The sequence below is a fragment of the Hordeum vulgare genome, chromosome 1H (assembly GCF_904849725.1).
Source record: "Hordeum vulgare subsp. vulgare chromosome 1H, MorexV3_pseudomolecules_assembly, whole genome shotgun sequence".
NCBI classification, from domain to species: Eukaryota; Viridiplantae; Streptophyta; class Magnoliopsida; order Poales; family Poaceae; genus Hordeum; species Hordeum vulgare.
In genome coordinates, this window is record NC_058518.1 from 438,140,669 (window position 1) to 438,161,071 (window position 20,403).

General features: G+C 42.0%; 2 protein-coding genes across 3 annotated transcripts; one reads left to right on the plus strand and one right to left on the minus strand.

Moving 5' to 3' along the window:
* Nucleotides 1–7,183: 7,183 nt before the first annotated feature.
* On the minus strand, nt 7,184–9,634 carry LOC123413119 (pentatricopeptide repeat-containing protein At1g08070, chloroplastic-like). Its single transcript, XM_045106077.1, has one exon. The coding sequence runs from the start codon at nt 9,632–9,634 to the stop codon at nt 8,054–8,056; it is 1,581 nt and encodes a 526-aa protein (XP_044962012.1). The 3' UTR covers nt 7,184–8,053.
* A 143-nt stretch (nt 9,635–9,777) lies between these two features.
* LOC123443330 (acylamino-acid-releasing enzyme 1) lies at nt 9,778–19,173 on the plus strand. 2 transcript variants are annotated; one of them, XM_045119668.1, is made up of 18 exons: nt 9,778–9,893; nt 10,485–10,660; nt 10,761–11,073; nt 11,176–11,397; nt 11,482–11,706; nt 12,039–12,113; nt 14,313–14,451; nt 14,920–15,071; nt 15,156–15,238; nt 15,325–15,446; nt 15,551–15,629; nt 16,352–16,520; nt 16,849–16,909; nt 17,014–17,136; nt 17,908–18,105; nt 18,261–18,329; nt 18,613–18,689; nt 18,775–19,173. In XM_045119668.1, the coding sequence occupies exons 1-18, from the start codon at nt 9,784–9,786 to the stop codon at nt 18,839–18,841; spliced, it is 2,460 nt and encodes an 819-aa protein (XP_044975603.1). In that variant the 5' UTR covers nt 9,778–9,783; the 3' UTR covers nt 18,842–19,173. The 2 variants fall into 2 exon arrangements, with proteins under 2 accessions (XP_044975603.1, XP_044975609.1); XM_045119674.1 differs by having other exon boundaries at nt 9,803–9,933.
* The last annotated feature ends 1,230 nt before the right edge of the window (nt 19,174–20,403 follow it).

A 20,403-nucleotide genomic window follows, 5' to 3' on the forward strand; every position in this document is an offset into this window, starting at 1 on the left:
CCTCTATACATCAACATTACCCAAAGAAAAATAGCTTAAGAACTCAATTGTGTTGTCCATATGTTAAAATCACCTTAGCAACATCACACCATCGTTGCATTAGATTCACTCTCAATTTCTCTTATAAATGTCGCTAGGCTCCTAGTCAGGACAAAGCCATCCACGTCGCCCCAATAACGCTATGAATAGTGCTGTCGTGCTCTCATGCCACCGCCTGTCAATTCCTTACCCCGCCGGCCATTTTAGTAATTTCACGTATAGGAGTATAAAAGTCAGCCGCTCCCGTGGAGGAACCCTTCGCCCGCTCCCGCACTCTCCTTCCCCTGCTGCCCACTCTTCTCTTCCCCGCCCCCTCCCGCGAAAACCCTAGCCGCCGCCGCCGCCGCCCGCCGCCGTCGCGGACGTCTCTCCCACCCCCCTCGCCATCCCCACCGACAGGTCGGAGTTTGTGGTCGGCCGTCGCACGACGTCAGGCTGCGGCGCGGTTGGTCAAGGCGGAGATGCCAGCGCGCAGGGTCGTCGTCGAGCGGGCCGTGAGGAGAGGGAGTAGAGGGAGGGAAGAGTGGGAGGCGCGAGGATGGAGTTGGGACTCGCCAGCCATGCGGTGCTAGCGGTGGAGGACTCCAGATCCCTTGTCTCCCCGGGTGCCTTGCTCGTCATCGACCTCCCCGGGTGCTTCTCTCCCCAAATGGTGCCTACATGGCCAAATCGATTCAAGTGCCAGGTGAAGGCACCTCCCTCACTGTCCAAGCGTGCTCTACATGGGCGGCGTCACCACGACCAATTTGACGATCCAAGCTAAGGTGAAAATATTGTCCTCTCTTTATTTCTCAGTTGTGTGAGATCTGATTTTGTTCAGAATTTGTGTGGAGCGGGAAGGTAATCAACAAGAAATGGGAGATGATTCTTTGTTCATGGGATCTTCCAAAAAACATGAAAAAGACACAACAGATTATTCCTTATGAGTTGTACCATATTCTGACATTTTGTTTGCTTGCTCGGAAATCCCAGTCAGACTTTTGCTTTCAATTCTATTACATTTAAATGAACTACTTGAGGAATGTGAGACCTATCATCAGATTATATCCTTTGGAGCTAACTCATGTTGCTTTATTTTACTTACAGGGTTGCATTAGATCTTCACGCATCATATCTATTATTTTCTGGATCATTGAAACAATTGCATTGCAAAACAGTATGCCTTTCTTTGACAGTATATCATCTTAGTCCTTTTCATTTGTCACATTCAGTACTAATAACTGATGCTTCTACTACACTGCCTTCAATGATGGTCGCCGCTTTCCAACCGGTCCTTGCTTTCTCTGTTGATCCTCCGATAGGCGCCTTGTTGTTGGAGAACTCAACAACCATGTTCTGAAGGATGTAGGGAAGCTGTCCCCCCTCGCCGGATGCAACACAGGTTGTTGAGGTGTTACCCCACACAAAGTCTATTCATGGGTGGGCTGACGAGGGCATGTTCGTGACCGACCTGGAGGTCGTCTTCGACTCCATCGGCCGCTTCGCCGGCGTCGATTTCTTCTAGGAACGGGATGAGAGGTAAATGATTTCACGCATGATATATTTCGATCTCTAATGGATTTGAATGGCTTGATGTTTTCATTCATTTTTATTTTTGGTCATGTATGTTCCATTTAGTCATACAGGATGCCCAACATTTCATATTTGTGTCATGTATCTTCCATTTAGTTGGAAACTACTCCCTCCGTTCCTAAATATAAGTCTTTTAAGATGTTTCATTAAGGTACTATATACGGATGTATATAGACATATTTTATAGTATAGATTCACTCATTTTACTTCATATGTAGTCTTCTAATAAAATATCTAAAAAAAACTTATATTTAGGAACGGAGGGAGTAATAACCAAGGGAAGTATTTTTGCAGGACCACCTACGAATATTGACCAATAAATTATAAGTCATATGTATCTTTCATCCCACCACCCCCGCATCATCCTCAAGTCAACCTCTCCCTCGTGCCGATTTGTTGCCCGACCATGCAAACAGCCTAGCAATGACCGTTTGTGAGGTTGTTGTTGCCCGACCATGCAGAAAGCCTAGCAATGACCGTTTGTCAGGTTGTTGTTGCCTTTGGGTTGCTCGATGTATCGACTGTCTTGTGATTCCCCACCTGCTTGCCCTGCATATTTTCTATTTGATGAAATGTATACTTCCTAACTCCATGTTTTTCTATCATTTTATTTTACTTTGCAGGTTCTACTGTTTATGACGTGCTTCTTGTTGATCATGTGCTGGTTTGGCACGTCAAGGTTTGTGGTGACGTGCTTCTTCTTGATCATCTGCTCCTTTGGTTTGTCAAGGTTTGTGTTTTTCCTTTCCTTACCATCGTCTTGTTTCCTTATCGACGCACTGGACATCCATTCAAATCCAATAGTTGGTCGTTTGTTCTATTTGAAATTTCTAATGTGCACAACAAAATGCGTATTCAGTACTAATTTCTGAAACTCAGGGCCAATGCATGTTGGTGTCAGGACCACTACGATCACAAAGAAAGCCCAGTAGTTGCTGCTCCGCTCTCTACTGATAGAAGCATTTATAGGTAACATACGACACTATTCTTCTATTTGGTGTGTCCTGTAAATTCTAAGCCTTCTAGGCATACATGTACACGTGTATTTGTTAGGTACTAATATGTTTTCTTTACGTTGTTTGCCTAGATTCAGAAGTGAGCCGTTTCTGTATAATTGCTCGTCGTGTATCTTGTAAACAAGCTTTCTAGACATACATGTACATGTGTATTTGTTACTACCTCCGTTCTTAAATATAAGACCATTTAGATATTTCATTAGACGACTACATACGAAGCAAAATGAGTGAAACTATACTCTAAAATATGTCTATGTACATTCGTATGTATTTCATAGTGCAATCTCTAAAAGATCTTATATTTAGGAATGGACGGAGTAGGTAGTAATATGTTCCTTTATGTTGTTTGCCCAAATTCAGAAGTGAACTTTGCTGTATATTTAGCAGTATGTGGCTAATACGTACATAGTGGTTTTACTTATGTATGGTGTTACTACTATTTCTTTCGTTGTAAAACTGCAGTGGGGCAGAGTTTATAGATTTATCGACCATGCTTTTGGTGTCAGTAGTTTTTTATGTAAGCTGTAGTTGTTGTGCAGCTCCATGTGCCTGTGTGATTTGCTTTATAAATATAACATAACATTCTGAAGTTGTTAGTGATCCTCTATATATGAGAAAGCATGAAAGAACTGTGTGTTAGGGGTAAATAATATTTTCTGCTGTTAGACAAAACAGTTAGGCTGCTACCCTCTCATATATTTTGATTCTCTTTTGAAGATATTCCTAGCCTCAAATACCATTTTCTCCATGGTTTTTAGGTCTTGCATTGTACACTACAAAATATTGAATCAACAGTTACACGAAACTTTGATGCCGTGTTAGATACAATAGGAGTAGCGGAAACTGAAAGAACTAGCATTAGTCTTCTGAGAAGAGGTCGACATTATATGGCTCTTCAGGTAATCAGTCTGCATCTTTAATCTTTTCGTGTTTAAAAAAAAGAATAATGATAGCGTAGCTAATTCCATCTTTTTGTGCATGATATATTTTGATCTCAAATGCATTTCAACGGCGCGATATTCCATTCAATATTCTTTTGCCATGTATCTTCCATTTAGACATACTGGATACCAACATTTCCTATTTGTGTCATGTATCTTCCAATTAGATGGAAACTAATAACCAAGGAAACTTATTTTAACAGTTGCAACAATGCCTACTAATATTTGCCAACAAATTATACATCATATGTATCTTCCATTTTATTAATTACAACAAAAATGAGGATAACAGTGGACACCACAAACAATATCTCTGACTCTTAATTCTTCATCCTTAATGCTTGAAATGTTCCACATGGTGGTTGCTGGTAAAGATTCAAGCATATATGCACTTGGGATGCCTTGGTAACTGATGATTTGCCATCAGTTTGGAGCCTACTTGGGCACTTGGGATGCCTTGGTAATTGATGATTTTGCCATCAATCAATTTGAAGCCCACTTGGGATGCTTTGGTAATTAGAAAAAAACGAACGTGTTCAAGCAAAATCACTTTATCTCTAATACTCTTGGTGTTCTCTTGCATCTATTCATCGTGTCAGAAGGGACCAATGGTTTTGCCATTTGGGAGCTCATGCTTATAAGTTGTATGGCTATATTTCCTATGTACATACACTTTATTCCTTAGAGAATTAGAATCATTTGTTCTTGGTAGTCTCATTGTACTCGTTCATTTGTTCCTCTGTTTTTTTCTTCTCATGTTGCTTTATTCCATATTTTACTCATGTGCTGCAGTGCTTGCTTTTGTTTTCCCCTAATGTTCATCGTCTCAAGACGACACTTGATTTCGGTGTCAAGGAACTAGATGTGGAACATTTGCATTACAAGACTGCAAGCTTTTCTTTTGATGGTATGGCACATTAATCCGCCTGTTCATTTGTCGCGTTTCATAATAATAATTGATGTTGTGGTATGTATATGCATATGTTTAACGTACTAAGTAGGATTCCAAAGATCACTTATGGTATTGTTGTACATGCATTGCACCTCCTCCCTACTCACCTAGGAGTAGTCATATGCAAGTTCTTGTTAAATTAGAATTACACTGTTTCTTCGTTCAACATTCCTACCGGTGATGGCAGATTTTAGTTTAGGGTTTAGGTTTTGTTGTTGCTGACCCCTCATGAATTTGCATTTTAATATGTAATTACAATCAAGCACTTGAATTTATATTTCTATCCGTATAATTGTATCACTCCTATCCTCTTTTCTGCATGTATGCACAAATCTCTTATCCAGATTCTAGCTATACATCCTCTACTATGACAATCTCATGCTATACGGCAAAGCGTACTCTTTATATAGCTACTAATTTCATAAAGTTGTTCACTGGATTGCTCGCTGCTACCTTCGGTTCATATGGTCGCAGGCTGGACACTTGCTGCTATCTTTGATTCATAAAGCACACTATATTGCGTTTGTTTTTACATATAAACGTAAATGTTGACAAGTATATTATTCTGATTGTTTTGTAAAGTCTATTGATAATAGTTAATGTGTGCCGATTCTTATTCTCTCAATTCTTCTCTATGGAGCACTACAAAGGATCACCACTGACCATTTATTTTATTTTTGTCTCATGGATTGCTTGTGTTTCTCTTATGATCATTTTGTCGGATGTGTTGTTGCCTTGTTGCGACATTTTTCTCTCCAGGAATCCAATGAACAGTTAGTTCCATCGCTGGAGGCAGCTATTCCATTTAACAAAAAAATGTTTAACACACCAGCAACTGAAGTAATGTTTACTTAGTTTTCTAATACCAAAGAAATAAAGTCACGGCTTGGTGAGAACATCCCCAAGTAAAATGGTTATATGATAAAATTTCTAATTCCATGCTATTCTATGTTTGTTTGCCTAACTGCAGAACACCATGTATAGGATGTCTGGAAAAGGAGCTTGGAGAGCATTATTCAGTCACAACAATAGCCAATGAAGAGCAAATCGAAGATAGTTCCTCGTGGCAATAGACAATGAATAGTGCTATTTTGTTGGCTATATTTTTCTGTGTAATGAAGCTTACTGAATCCCTATGGAAGAACGAAACCTTTGATCTATCTTATTATATGTTATATTAAATGCAAGGTATTAGCTTTGTAAATAGTTGTTTCAATCCCATATTTGCAAATGTCATCGATTCCAAATTATCAAGCTCAAGTATATACATTTTGAAAGAGAAATCCTCTTAACTTTCCACTACATGGGTTTCAATTGATACCTAAGCACTTGCTAAAATCTAAATTTACTAACAAATGCAAATAATTTCAAAGTGTTCATAGTTTTAAATAGCATTTTGTGCCATCTGGCACAACAGGTTTGAATTATACTTCATTTTTCATCTTGAAGGATTGAATTAGTACCCTAAGTCGTTGCAACTTCATACCTAAAAATCTATTTCTATGATCCAATTGGTATCTAAATATTCTAATGTGCATGGTACGAGTGCTTGGTTTGCCCTCGCCATTTGCACCATCGGCGCAACGGGTCATCTAGTAGCTATAATAGGCACCTTGTACATGTACACAGCCGAACATTAGAATCATGAATTGGGAAATGGTAAGTTATCAAAGAAATTAAGAACAAACGAGAGGGAAATGCAGAATCGGATAATTGTTTTATGAGCATGGTGCACCTTATTAGAGGGAAATCAACTACATCAAGTGCCCTTGAAAAGGTATCAAATGCAGTCCTCTCAAAATGGTTGACGAAAATAGGATTGTGACAAACATGGTTGCCGCCACTGCCTTGCTCGGGCTAACAGCACTTTCGGTATGAATATATGAATTTATATGTATAACAGAACATTAAGGGCACTGGTGTAGCATAGGTGGTCGGGAGAATCAAGTAACCAAAAGAAGATACAAATTTAGATCGCTATAGAGAAGACATGATGTTGGATGTGCAATTTATTTGAGTAGATAGAATCACATCTGTTGTTAGCATTCACAGTACCTTGCATATTCCAGCCAACAAAGAATCTATATGAGCTCTCACGATTCCTCAAAAAACACTTAAAATCTCTTAAACCAAACTGTAGTTGAAGACATTAGTAAGCACTGAGCAATGACATTATGACACACTCATGAACTTGGAAGAAATATACATAAGTCAATGTGAAGGAAAGGGACATTCAACTAACTTTAGACACAACTTAATAGGCCCTTTTGCAATAAAAGGGAAAACTAAATCTAAATGACTGGAAGTGCATAATTCTGGTAATTAGGAAAAAAGGCAAGCTTCTCAAGCTTTTCCTTGTTGAACTGAAAGCACAAGTTTGTCCCGAACCATGCAATACTACATAGCGTATTCAAATATTGGCTACTTTGAAGTACACAACTATGAACTCGTTTCCAATTGATGTACTGTGCTTCGAAATACTATGCGATCATGTTATAATCCTTATTGAATATAGTAAATTACCGGAGACTTGAGCATGTTCCTTTTGTTGCTCTAGCCCAGATAATTTGTTTTTGAAATCCTGCTAAAAAACAGGAATCAAACTTATGCTTCTCAAGGTGAATAAAAACAGGAATCAAGCTGAAGATGGAGCGGAACAACACTTACGTAGCACAGTAACTGGACAATAAGTTGTTATTCAACAGTGGAAACAGTGGGAAAATATCTCTGTCCAAAAACAACCCCCAACTTGTGGCGCCATTTCCATTTCGATAACCATAACACGCTAAGCAGTTAGTGTGCGTCTCGATATCCAGTTAGGGTGTGTTTGGTTTGATGACAAGGATGATTGGTTGGAGATATACACATCCACCTGGTTGGAGATATCCACTGCCAGAACCACGGCTTGGCTGATGCAACAACATGATGCAAGACGGGATTCTGAGTTGAAGTGCACATTGGCTACAACAGCTTCAACATTTACTCGGTGCTGGCAACTTAGGGGGTGTTTGTTTCCACGGACTTCTTGATGTAGGGACTAAAAAAGCCCCTTTTAGTCCCATGTGAAACAAACAGGAGGGACTTTTAGGGACTAAAAGGGGTATTTGGCACTAAAGAAAGAAGTCCCTATGGAAGGGTCTTTTGGGGACTTTTTTGACACTTTTTCCAACAGTGCCCCTACTTTTAGCATGTCATTTAATAACTTCTACTACATTACTAGGGGTAACATGGTCTTTTTGCATGTCATTTAATGAACTCTAGTCCCTGTTTAGTTTCTGAAAACAAACGGGTAGGGACTAGAGACTTTTTAGTTGGGACTAAAAAAAGTCTTGAGACTTCTGAAACAAACAGGGCCTTAACTTCGTGAGTTCTTCGCAGTATGACCTAGCAATCAACTGAATTTTCTTCTCAGGTCCGCTGTACGCTGGCACACAAAGGAAGGAGCTCAGCAACCACCTACTGAAAGGCTCAAAAAAATCTTCACCCTCGGCTCCCCGTGCAAAAAATTCCCCAGCACAAGAGCTTTGCGTGTCTCAACCTGTATGTGACTGTGCCTCAACAAACTCCAGTACGGTACAAATCTCAGCATGCAGAGGATGCTGACTGCCACCAGCCACAAACTCATGCACCTCACCGTCAAGCTCGACTGAGCTGCACCCTGGAGTCTTCTTCATCTGCAGGTTGTTCATTTCCCTCCTCTCCCTGGCGAGACCACTCCAGTTCTGGGCTTTTGCATACATGCTAGACATCATCACCCTTGCCCAAGGGTCATCTGGATCCAACCTAGTAACTTCTGCTGCCGCGATCTCACCAAGTTCCAAACTATTATGAACTTTGCATGCGCTCAAGAAAGCTCCCCATATTACCATGTTAGGTTTCATTGGCATTGTTCTTATCATCCTATATGCTTCTGGCAATCGCCCGACGCGGCCAAGAAGATCGACCATACAACCATAGTGTTCAATCTTGGGACTGATTCCATATTTCTCCTGCATGGAGTAGAAGTAGTTAAGGCCTTCATCCACTAACCCTCCATGTGCGCACGCATTTAAGACCCCGACAAGAGTAACATCATCAGGGGTTATACCACTATCTTGCATCATGTTAAAGATCTGCAAGGCATCAGCGGCCCGACCATGCATCGCCAGTCCACAAATCACTGTTGTCCATGAGTAGAGGTCCCTCTTCTCAGGTGCCTTCCCAAACACCTGCAAGGCCGTGTCAATACTTCCACATTTGGCGTACATGTCTATCAAGCATCTATCTAGTGCACCACTGTCATTCATCCGATTCTTGTCAATATACGCATGGACCCAAATCCCAGTCTCCAAACACCCTGCAGCTGCACAGGCACCAAGGACAGTGGCCATTGTAGGCCCATTCGGGTGCACCGGGCATGAGGATGGAGATACCATCTGGCGGAACAAGCCTAACGCCTCCCTGCACCGGCCGACCAGGCAATACCCTGCTATCACCGTGTTCCACGACACCACATCCCTCCTTGGCATCGCAAGAAAGAGCTGGTACGCAGCCTCCGCATGCTTATTCCTGGCGTACTGATGCACCATGGCATTCCAAGCAACGGCACTCTTTGCCGGCATGTCGTCGAACACCCTCCTGGAGACCGTGAGCTCCCCGCGCTCCCCGTAGACTCTGATGAGCTGGGTAGAGACGAACATGTCCGGCTCGATGCCGCTGACGATGACGAAAGCATGGACCATCCTTCCTGCGTCCACCGTGCATGAATGGCATGCGGCCAGCACGACCGCCAGGGCAACATTGTCCGGGACGAAGCCGTCCGAGATCACGCCCCGGAACACCCGGAGGGCCTGGGACGGCTGCCCGGACGCCGCGTGAGCCTTAGCCATGGCGGTGCGCGCGACGAGGCCCTGGTCGGGCATTTCATCGAATAGGTCCCGCGCGTGGCCCGGGCGACCGAGCGCCGCGTACGCCGTGAGCAGCGCCGTGGGGAGGTGCGCCCCGGCGTGGAGGAGGCCCTCCTTGAAGAGGAGGCAGTGGATGGCGGCGGCCGACAGGTGCGCCCCCGGCGCCGCCGGCGAGAGCGACTTGATGAGGCGGAGGAGCGAGGTCGAGGACAAGGCAAGCGGGTGCATTCTCTGACTGATTGGGTCCACGGCGCGCGAACCTCGTTACTTACTGTAAACACGTCGAGGGGGCGAAACGTAAATGATGGAAAATATCGGGGGTATAATTGCATAAATATAGAAAATTAGCAGACGATATGCCAAATCCAACCACTACAATGGTCGCCGTCTGCTCGGGAATCCGCGGCTCCTACTCCTCCTGCCCCGTAGCCTCCGCCGCCAATCTGTTCCCCTGGGCCTCCTCTGCTCCGACCTTTTTGCGGCGCAGGTGACTCCGAGAATCTTCTTTCGGGCGGGGTCAGGGCGAGGTGCGTTCTTGGATTTTTCGTCTTACTTCTTCTTTCGCCGTCTTGGATTGGATTGGACGGATGCAGTGCAGAAGGATGCGCTCTTGGATTGCTCTCTGTTTACAATCTTGGATTGATTGCTTCTCTTAATTAGTACGCGCGATTCTGTCAGATCATAGGGGCACCGCAGTCGCGGTGTGTCCGGATGATGGGACCAATCCATTCCAGTCCTCAGCAGCTCAGCTTGCTCTAGTCAGTGTAGCACTTTGCCTCCGGTTCAGAAACAAAGCATGCTACCCCATCCGTTCTTTCTAGCCTATTGATAGTGAACGGAGTGAGTAGTATATTGTTGGAACATAAATAACAGGGGCCTAAAACAATGTTCTTTTGGCCGATAAAAAGCAAGGCCTGTTGAGTTTGAATTTTATATTTATTTTGATTTGGAAATTAATTGAACATGTAGTGGAGATGCTATATTTTGAGTTGACTGATAGTGTCCCACTCAAGATATCTTTGGGTTCACTTTGGGTTCTGTAGCAGTTCCATCTGATTTAATCTCTTTGACTACACAGCAATATCAAGGTATCTTGGCGGTCAAAGGCCATGGCCTCCGCCCATCCCCCACAAGGATTGCCTTCAGGGATGGATCCTTCTATGGTGGATGAGTACGCTTCCCAGTCCAAGCTGTTGCAAGAATTCGTCAAGATACCCAGCATTGGCAAGGCTTGGATCTTCAGTTCCAAAGATGGTATGTACTGTTATTGACCTGTTGTTATATATCCACTTACCTTATCCAGTTCTTGTCCACTTCAAATTTCTTACTCTTCTTTTGGTGGTTTAATTTAAAGAAAAAACATCCAGGGCAATGGTTTCTGTTGGCCAGTCAGATCTTTTGGCAAACAAAAAGAGAAACTTCCTTCTAAATACTCACATCTCAAAAAGTTCCTCAAAGTCAGTGAGTTTCCAGTGGTCTCCCTTCCCGGTTGAAATGAGCGGAGTGTCAGCAGTTGTTCCATCACCATCCGGAGAAAAGCTTCTGCTGGTACGAAATGCTGAGGACGATGACTCCCCTACAAAATTAGAGATTTGGGGGCCCTGTCAATTGGAGAACGAAATACATATTGCACAATCTATTCATGGATCTCTGTATGCCGATGGATGGTAAATTTCCTCCTTCTTTTGTTTATCCTTTTTGCGACATCGAGCATTTCTTCATTTTACTTTTGTAACTCTGATATGCGCTTTGCGTTGTTATAAATGTAGGTTTGAAGGGATTTCATGGAACCAAGAAGAAACTCTTATAGCTTATGTTGCTGAGGAGCCTCCTCAACCAAAGCCAGAGTTCAATGATTTAGGTTACAGGAAGGAAGGTTCATCTCAAAAGGACTGCAGGAGCTGGAAGGGACAAGGGGATACAGAAGATAACTGGGGAGAAACCTATAGTAAGAAAAGGATACCTGCTTTGTTCGCCGCTAACATCTCTAGGTATGCTTCTGGCTGACGTGAAAAATATAAATTCGAGAAAGTTTACAATATATTGTGGTATTCTGAGGAAACTTTCTGCTGCAGTGGTGAAGTACGAGCCTTGAAGGGTATACCTAGATCATTGAGTGTTGGCCAGGTGATTTGGGCTCCATCGTCTTCATATAGTTTGGTTTTTGTGGCATGGTCAGATGATAATGGTTTCCAAGAGATACCAAGGAAACTTGGTATCAAATACTGCTTTAACAGACCTTGTGCTCTGTATGCTGTTGCTGATCCTTTCAAGGAAGAAGCTGACAAACCATCAACTGAGTGAGCATATCTGTCCTTTGTAACATTAATTATTCATTTTGCTCTTCTTACCTCTTGCCAGATACACATTTTTATATGTTTGAGGAATTAATGTTAATTTTTCATGTTTTTATTTCCAGTATTACCTTTAACATTTGCAATCAAATATATGTTGAAAGATCTTTTCTGTACAAGTTAACAAGATTGGTTACATTTTTTTTTACTTTCTCATCATCCTAGTTATAGGAAAGACAATGCTATATGCAGCATGGCTCACAAAACACAGATTTTTTTTCATTTTTTCATGGAAAGGTTATTTTATTTTCTGATGACCTGTTTCTATTTTGTAACAGCTCCAATAAGGGTGATGCTGCAGCTCTGGTCAAGTTAACAGCAGATTTGAGCAGTGCTTTTTTCCCAAGGTTCAGGTAGGATGACTTCCATTGCTCAATGGTATTAATTTAGGCCACACAGATTTTCTTCTTTATTTTCTCTTTTGCATTGGGATTGTTTAGGCCAGCATTTTTCTGGCACGGGTGTTAGTACATAACATGGATAAACACCTTATAAGGAGGACCGGATGACCATGGCTGAAGAAGGAGGGGGGGGGGGTTGAAAAAACGCAAAAGCCCCGTGCTTCAATTCACAGATAGAAATAACGGTTTGAACAAGCCCGTAGAGGGGTACACCCTGTGGGCGGTGGTACAACACGAGGCATTAAACGCTAGTCGCCTCGCCGGTAGCAACACTGCAAGACCCCTCACACTTGCCGTCGTCCAATCCCTGGCTTCTGTCCTGATCGTGTCGAGGGGGCTAGCTAGGCTGAGCCGGGTGTCATCGAAGATATCGTGTTGCGATGCTTCCATATGCATCATGCCACTAGCATGATGCAGAGGACGTGCCCTTCCAGGCAAAGGTCTGAATGGAGAGGCAAGTTTCTTGCCACCAGTCCACGAACTCATCCCCCGCGACGGGTGGACGAGCCGTCGATCGTGTCCAGGAGAGCACCTCATGCCACACCGTGTGTGAAAAGAAGCGGCCCGTGAGGAGATGTGCCATTGTCTCCTCCGACTGGTCAAGAAGAACTTAACCGTAGTTTAGCTTCCAAGTGCTCCCTAGAAGAGGGCATCATAGCTGCCCCTGGAAGTATCCATCCAGGGTCTGGCGCCACTGGAGGACACCGGTGAGGTAGAAAGGTGCACCCTGCGCACCATCCGGTACTCATGGATGTACTGCCATAAGACCGGCGGACTTAAGGCCTGCCTAATGTCTGAGATCCAACAACAAAATGTCAGGGTGTCTCTTGTTACAGTATATGTGGATTGCACTAGCCCTTTCCATCAGTTCGGACTTTTGGTTGCATTGGCTAATGCATGAAGCTTAACATGGTATCAGAGCTAAGGTCTTGAGTTCAAGTCCTGGCTTTCGCAATTTATTTAAAAAATTGCTGGTAGCCCCCCTTTGTGTCCACGTAGAGGCCTCTTGAGGCATACGTGAGTTTCGCGCGCCGGCGCTCTCTTTCAGTTGCACGTGTTGACTTGTCTTCTCCGTCACACGTGAGAGGGGGTGTTACAGTATATGTGGATTGCACTAGCCCTTTCCATCGGTTCGAACTTTTGGTTGCATTGGCTAGTGCATGAAGCTTAACATCTCTAATGGTCTGCGGCTTCCTAGTGCACCCTGACACCAGAAGCAGTAGCTCAGGCTTGAACCTAGAAATGGCATGGCCGTCAATCCAGTGATCCTCCCAGAATAAGGCAGATCCTCCGCCGCCAACCACCATCTTGGTGGATGCAGCAAACAGTTCATGCTCAACAGCTCATCCCTGGAAAATTGCAGGCCCAGACCCCTCCAAGGGCGGAAGGGGTCGGTGTGCATCCTCCACAACCATCGGACCCTGAGGCTGATCGCCACCCTGATAAGGACTGGAACACCCCAAACCCCTAAGCGGAGGGGCCTGCACACCCTAACCCAGTTAACGTGGTACTGGTGGCTCAGTGGCTGCCCTTTGTGGCCGCTATGCCCACCCAAAGGAAGCCCCTCAGGATTTTATCCATTTCTTCTGGGCTCATTTGTTCAAGCTTAGTGTTAGTAGCAAGAGCACAGGTAACTCTATTTTGGGATTCTGTTTTAAGGACTGATTCCCCCAGCAATCATCGATTTGAAGTTACAACTTATTAAGTTAAAATCCAGACTGGAAAAGATCATATCCCTAATAATAACATGATAACTAAGAAAATTCCAGCAAGCAGCTAAGTTGTGGCTACTGGCCTCCTTTATATGTGGTCTTGATGGCCCATAAACGGACACAAGTCTACTGCAATGCTGCCAGGCAACATGTGCATGACATATGGTTAGAAATTACAACGATAACACTATGTCACTCTTTTTCCCATGCAAGCCACTCCAATAGATGGACCCATGCACATTATCAAGTGTGTGTGCTTGTGTTTTAACGAGTTGTAACAGGACTTACCTGTCACTATTCAAACAACAGTGAATCACTGATGTGGTATACTCAAATTTGGGTTGTTGGTTATGTTGATTATTGTTACTATGCAAGAATGGTTATGCCAAGTTTCTGATGCATTTACGTTATCTAAATAATGAGAGCTTTTATTGTACAGCCCGGATGGGAAGTATCTCGTGTTCATCTCAGCGAAGAGTGCTGTGGATAGTGGAGCACACAATGCCACAAATTCGATGCATAAAATTGACTGGCCTACAGACGGCAAACTAGAGGGGAGCCTTGGTGTTTCTGATGTGGTATATTGATGCCGTTCTATTTCCTTAAGTATATAACTTTGGTTATCATTTGTAAGTTGCCACTTGCCAATGCTGGGTCAAGACTTGCACTTGCACAGGGGGATATGCAATTCAAATTAAATAGGAAGGAGAGTTATTTACTTATTCATATAAAAAAGAGAGAAGATTAGAGACTGATATCAAGTCTGTATCCTTTGGACTGTTGCTTAGGGTTTAAGTAAGTCCTCCTGTATAAGGAATAGCAATTAAGATATTAAGCAATCAATTGTCTCCCAACATTCATCCTCCTGAACCTATGTTCTGCTCCCCTACACTGTGCTGCCTGGCCATATGCATGGCAGTAGTTACCTAGGTTATTCCAAAATAAGGGAACTTATATCATGATTCTTTTTAGCTTATAGGTGTTCTGTTGGGAAAAAAGTGCTGGATGTCCGATATCACGCGCTTAATACATTAGTTATTATTTAGGTACCCACTGTAATGAGCCCTCAAGATGGGTGTTTCCCTGGGATGTATTGCTCTGGCTTACTTAGGTTTCCATGGCTTTCTGATGGACGGACTATGATTTTATCGTCTGTTTGGGGAAGCAAAGAAGTAATACTTTCTATCAACGTTGCAAGGTAAGACATATCTACCTGTTCTATTGTCAAACTGATATGGCTAACTCGATTATCTATTCGTGAATTCACTGTGTCCCTCCACAGCGGCGAAGTCTCAAGAATTAGTCCGCTGGATTCAGGTTATTCCTGGAATGTTCTCGCACTTGACAATAATAACATTCTTTCAGGTAACCTTAAGTTCCTGTGGCTTTAAAGCAGACTTCATATTTCCATCAGTTAAATTTCATATTTATGTGCCTTGTATTCCTTCCAGTTTCCAGCAGCCTCGTTACGCTGCCTCAAATGTACTATGGATTCGAAGATTCTCATACAGACAAGCCTTGCCAGTGGGACTGGCAGGAAATTTCATCTCCATTTCCGAAGCCATCTGATAAGGTTTAACTTAACATAATATTTTCAGTCCATTCTCCGCTACTCCTCAATTCTCACAGAAGATTTGATGGTGCAAACCACACATTTCTATGGTGTATATTTCACAGGTCAGCTCCTTGTTAGCCGATCATAAGTTCAGTGTACTCAAAATCCCAGTCAGCAGCCCTTCTGACAAACTTCCAGATGGTATGCAACAACTTCAACACCACATATTCCTTTTACCGCTCACCAATTTTACAAAAAACGGCTATTAATTTATTATCTTTTTGTAAATTCGTATGAAGTTGATACTCTTCTGTTTATTTCTTTCTGAAGTGATCCTCTTTCTACTGCAATGAGAAGAATGCTATATATATCTTGAGTTGTGAGTGTGGCATGATATAACTGTGTTGTATTAATTAAATGATTCACTGGAAAGCTTGATCGAAGAGAAGATTGTAAAGTCCACGATAGTACAACTTTTATTTTGGTTATCTGCTGGACTCGTAATAGACAATTTCTAAGAAATCCTTTATCGAGATTTCTACCACTACTTTTGAAATGCCTTGATATTTTCTCCGTCAAAACCTTCACTGGAGTAGTATGCATGGATGCCATTCTTATTCACTCAGCATTTCACTTGGACTAGTAAGCTCTAATTGTTTCAGTAGGAAAATCTCCAATTTTCAAACCTGAACTCTGAAAATGCAGCCTTGAACTATTGAAACAGTCCACTTTTCACCCTCAAGTGGTTCACAAGTGATTCCGGCAGACGTGCATTCCACCTCACTGCCATGTTAACAAATTTCAATTGTTTTTTTATTCATTTTCACCACCATTTGTTCCATTCAGTAATTTGTTGTCAACACTGAGTTCTCTCTCCTTGCCTTCCTTCTCCCACTTGATAATGTCATATTTTCTCTATTCAGGTGCTAAACTCCCCTTTGAGGCTATTTTCGTGTCTGGCAAGGATTCGGCAAGTAGTCCAACGATTGTTGTTCTTCATGGTGGTCCTCACGCGGTCTACCCATCAAGCTATTCGAGATCCTTGGCCTTTCTGTATGCACAGGGATATAACCTGCTTGTTGTAAACTACAGGTGAGCCTTGAAATTACGAGTATTTGTCTTGTAAATGATTTTTTGTGAATCTAGTTTCATCATGGGGTATCCTTCAAGCGGGAGATCGTATGGTGATGCTTTGGGCTAGAACAGCTCTAGGTGAAGGAGATCAACGGCCACAGGAGGAACATATGGTGATGCTTAGGGGACTGGAGATTTGTTATTCCATCTCTTAATCCAAAGAGATGGCAGTGCAATGCTTATAAGACATGCTTCTAGTTAATCCAACTATGAAGAGATTTTGAATGTTAAATAGTTTTGCATCACACTAACACGGAATATCTGCACACACTACTATGTTGCTTAGGGGCTCGTTGGGGTTTGGAGAAGAAGCATTGCAATCTCTTCCTGGCAATATTGGTTCTCAGGTGCTATTAATTTATTTCCATGTTTAAGATAATTCTCTCTAGATGTCAAAGTTACCACGACCGATCTATATCTTATGTGCGATTGGTTAATTGCTCATGAACAGGATGTGAATGATGTATTGACGGCTTTGGACTTTGTTAAAAAGAGAGGACTAATAGATGCATCTAGAGTAGCTGTAGTTGGAGGTTCACATGGAGGTTTCTTGACAACACATTTGATTGGCCAGGTTTTTCTTTACCCCCTTCGTTCTTAATTATTTCTCTAGACGCTTACTTTTTTTATTGGTCTTTTTGTGCTTACTTAGTTTGCTCACAGTTTATATTCTCAACGGAATTCACCATGTAATTCAACGTCTGTCAGTTGCATAATCAGACATCATTAGCAAAACTGAATTCTGATGAATATCAATATTCAGCAAACTGAAGCTACAGTCACCGGTTTCTTTCTTTTTACACTGAGTTGTGGTGATTTCACCTATTCTAGCCTGTTTTTGCTTGAAATACTAAAGAATAGCCCATACAGAAATGCCCTTGGTATCCTTTTAACGTTTTGCCATTTTCTTGTCGAAATCCACAAGTTGAGACTTGAGAAAACGCAATACACTTTGTGTCTTGATGCATTGATAAAAAGGATTTACAATTACGAGGCCTGCGCTATGCCGTTACAACATGCTCAACACACATGGCTAAGGTGGTGAGGCAGGATAACCCACAGTCCCTGACGCCTGGCCAATCCCTACAATTGAGTTTGGATGTTAGTGTAGATCATTCCACTGCCAAAACCTGCAGGAAACTAGTACTGCCTCCAGGAACTCAGTCCGGAATTTGAAAAGCTCAAGGCACATAGACTTCATATATCACATGATTTTAGTCATTATGTTTTATGATCTAGTCTCTCTGGCCCATAATATAAGATGGTATTAGTTGTAATAACATCTTATATTATGGGAGGGAGGGAGTAGCATATTGTTGACATGCGCATATTTCTTGGAATGCAGGCTCCAGAAACATTTGTTGCAGCAGCTGCTCGAAATCCAGTATGCAACTTACAATTGATGGTCGGTACCACTGATATCCCTGATTGGTGTTATCTGGAGGTTTATGGAAAAGAAGGGAAAACCTGCTTTACGGAGTCTCCTTTAGCAGACACTCTTACTCAGTTTTACCAGAAATCACCAATATCACATATTTCCAAGGTACATAATTAGTCGGTTGCACATTCGTATGAAAAATCATTTCTGAAATCATTGTTTGAGGAAAAGGTTCGGGTTTATGCGTGCAAAGGAAGAGACTGCCAGGACTCCTTTATCAGAAACCAATTGCTTAACAATATATATTATCACATCTGCAGGTTAAGACACCAACACTCTTTCTTCTCGGAGCAAAAGATCTCCGTGTTCCTGTTTCTAATGGCCTACAGGTAGATCCATGTTCAACCGTGTACTTTTCAAACTTTACATGATTCTGTAGATCCTATTCTGTTTAATAGATTCGGCAAGCCTTGCGTTTTCATAAAGATAACAGGATACATGAGGCTGCTTTCTAGCCTTGTAATCCTGTTATCGCTACTTCTGTTTTGTGTGTGTTTGGACAGCTCAGATCATTTTCATGAAAGAAACCCCATGACCGTCATTGTTGAGTTGCTCATGCTTCACAGCTCAATTCAAATTTGTACTTAATAACTGTTGTTCCAACATTTTCAGTATGCAAGGGCTTTGAAGGAGAGGGGGGTCGACACCAAAATTATTGTCTTCCCAGAAGATATTCATGGACTAGACAAGTTTGTCCAAACTTAAATTTACTTACTACGATTACTGTGCATGTGTCCAAACATTTCACTATATCATTTTTCTCTCTCTTTACAGGCCACAGTCCGACTTTGAGAGCTTCCTCAACATAGGGGTTTGGTTCAAGAAGTACATGAGCAAATAAACATTGGGCTTCTTGAACACTATCTCCTTCTATCATTCATTCTGCTGGATAAATGCTTGTAATTTAGGTCATAGAAACCCTTGCCGTGAAAATATTGTTCAACCGGCAACTCTTAGAAATAATATCTCTCTTGGACTTGTGGTGCTTGAGAATGTAAATACTGCTCCCTCATTAGTATAATGTATAAGATGTTATTACAGCCAATATAATGTATATATGATGTTATTAGAGCCAATATATGAGTACGATGGTTGTAATAACAGCTTATATTATGGGATGAGTGAGTACATTTTTACTCATACTGGTATGGATTAGAACTTGTGATTCCAAAAGTGGGAGTCTTGGACTGCCGTTGCTACTCTACTGCAAAAGTAGCAGAACTATTCCCTCTGTTCATAAGTCTTGTTAGAAATTTCACTGCGAACTACATACGGAGTAAAATGAGTGAACCTATACTTAAAATATGTCTATATGCATTCATATGTAGTCTAGTGAAATCTTTAAAAAAAACTTATATCTAGAAAGGAGGTAGTAGGTAAGTATTCCCTCCGTTAGGATGTTATAAATTTTCTAGATCGAATGTATATAGACGCATTTTAGTGTGTTTGTTCACTTATTTTAATCCGTATGTAGTTCATATTGAAATATCCCAAATACAGTATCTTATAATAGTGAACGGAAAGAGTACTTCCTTTCTCTTTAATCCCCAAGGCCGCAATCCGATGCTCGCATCTTTTGTGTTTTGAGGTAGGCACCAAAGCAACCTCCAATATCTTCCTTTTCAGATTATCCAACATAATTTCTACTTATGATTTTATCGTTTTGGGGTTCGTGGGCAGTGGCACTTTGTGAACGGGTTGAGTCAAGAAGCACCAAGAGTATCTGTCGGTGAAATTAGTGGAGAACAAGCGAATGTATTGTTTGTATCTGAAATTATATTGGGCGGGATCTTAGTGTTCTAGTGGTGTGTTATGTTATAGGTTTTGAACTGCAGAGTGCAGACCATAACTAGGGATGCAAGTCATGTAATCTAAGGAACATTGGAAGCAAACCAGTGGTTTTAGATGGTGTTGAATTTTTGTCAAGTAATTTTCACTTAATCGGGTGAATCGGCCGGCTTGACTGACCCACTTGCATACCTAACCACCCCCCCTTCATTTTTGTATAAACGACCACTTCATTTTCGTCAAAGTTTGATTTATAATTTTGGTCAGCAAAATATGGGTTATATGTCATCAAAATTATACATTGAAAAGTTATTTGAAATGTGCTTAATGACATACCTATTGTGGCACATAACTCTTTTTTTTGGGGTAAAACTAATGATCAAAGTTAGACATAAAAAATATATGAAGTGGCCTTGTAACAGAAATGGAGGGAGTACCTCCTCATATATGTTTCAAGTGAGGATTCCCACATACCTCAATTTCAATCGACAAGAAAAATATACTAGATATTTGTATCACATGCCTAACATATTTAGATTTTGTACTCATCCATGCTCACTCAAGTCGAAGTCGAAAACGCCTTTGGTGTCAACACAAAAATCATGAAAAGGTCAA

What these genes read in the sequence shown, in the direction of transcription:
- LOC123443330 (XM_045119668.1), top strand. Translation starts at nt 9,784, where the DNA reads ATGGTCGCCGTCTGCTCGGGAATCCGCGGCTCCTACTCCTCCTGCCCC. An exon ending in CAACACATTTGATTGGCCAG is followed by an intron (nt 17,137 to 17,907) that starts GTTTTTCTTTAC and finishes CTTGGAATGCAG; the next exon opens with GCTCCAGAAACATTTGTTGC. An exon ending in GATATTCATGGACTAGACAA is followed by an intron (nt 18,690 to 18,774) that starts GTTTGTCCAAAC and finishes CTCTCTTTACAG; the next exon opens with GCCACAGTCCGACTTTGAGA.
- LOC123413119 (XM_045106077.1), bottom strand. Translation starts at nt 9,634, where the DNA reads ATGCACCCGCTTGCCTTGTCCTCGACCTCGCTCCTCCGCCTCATCAAG.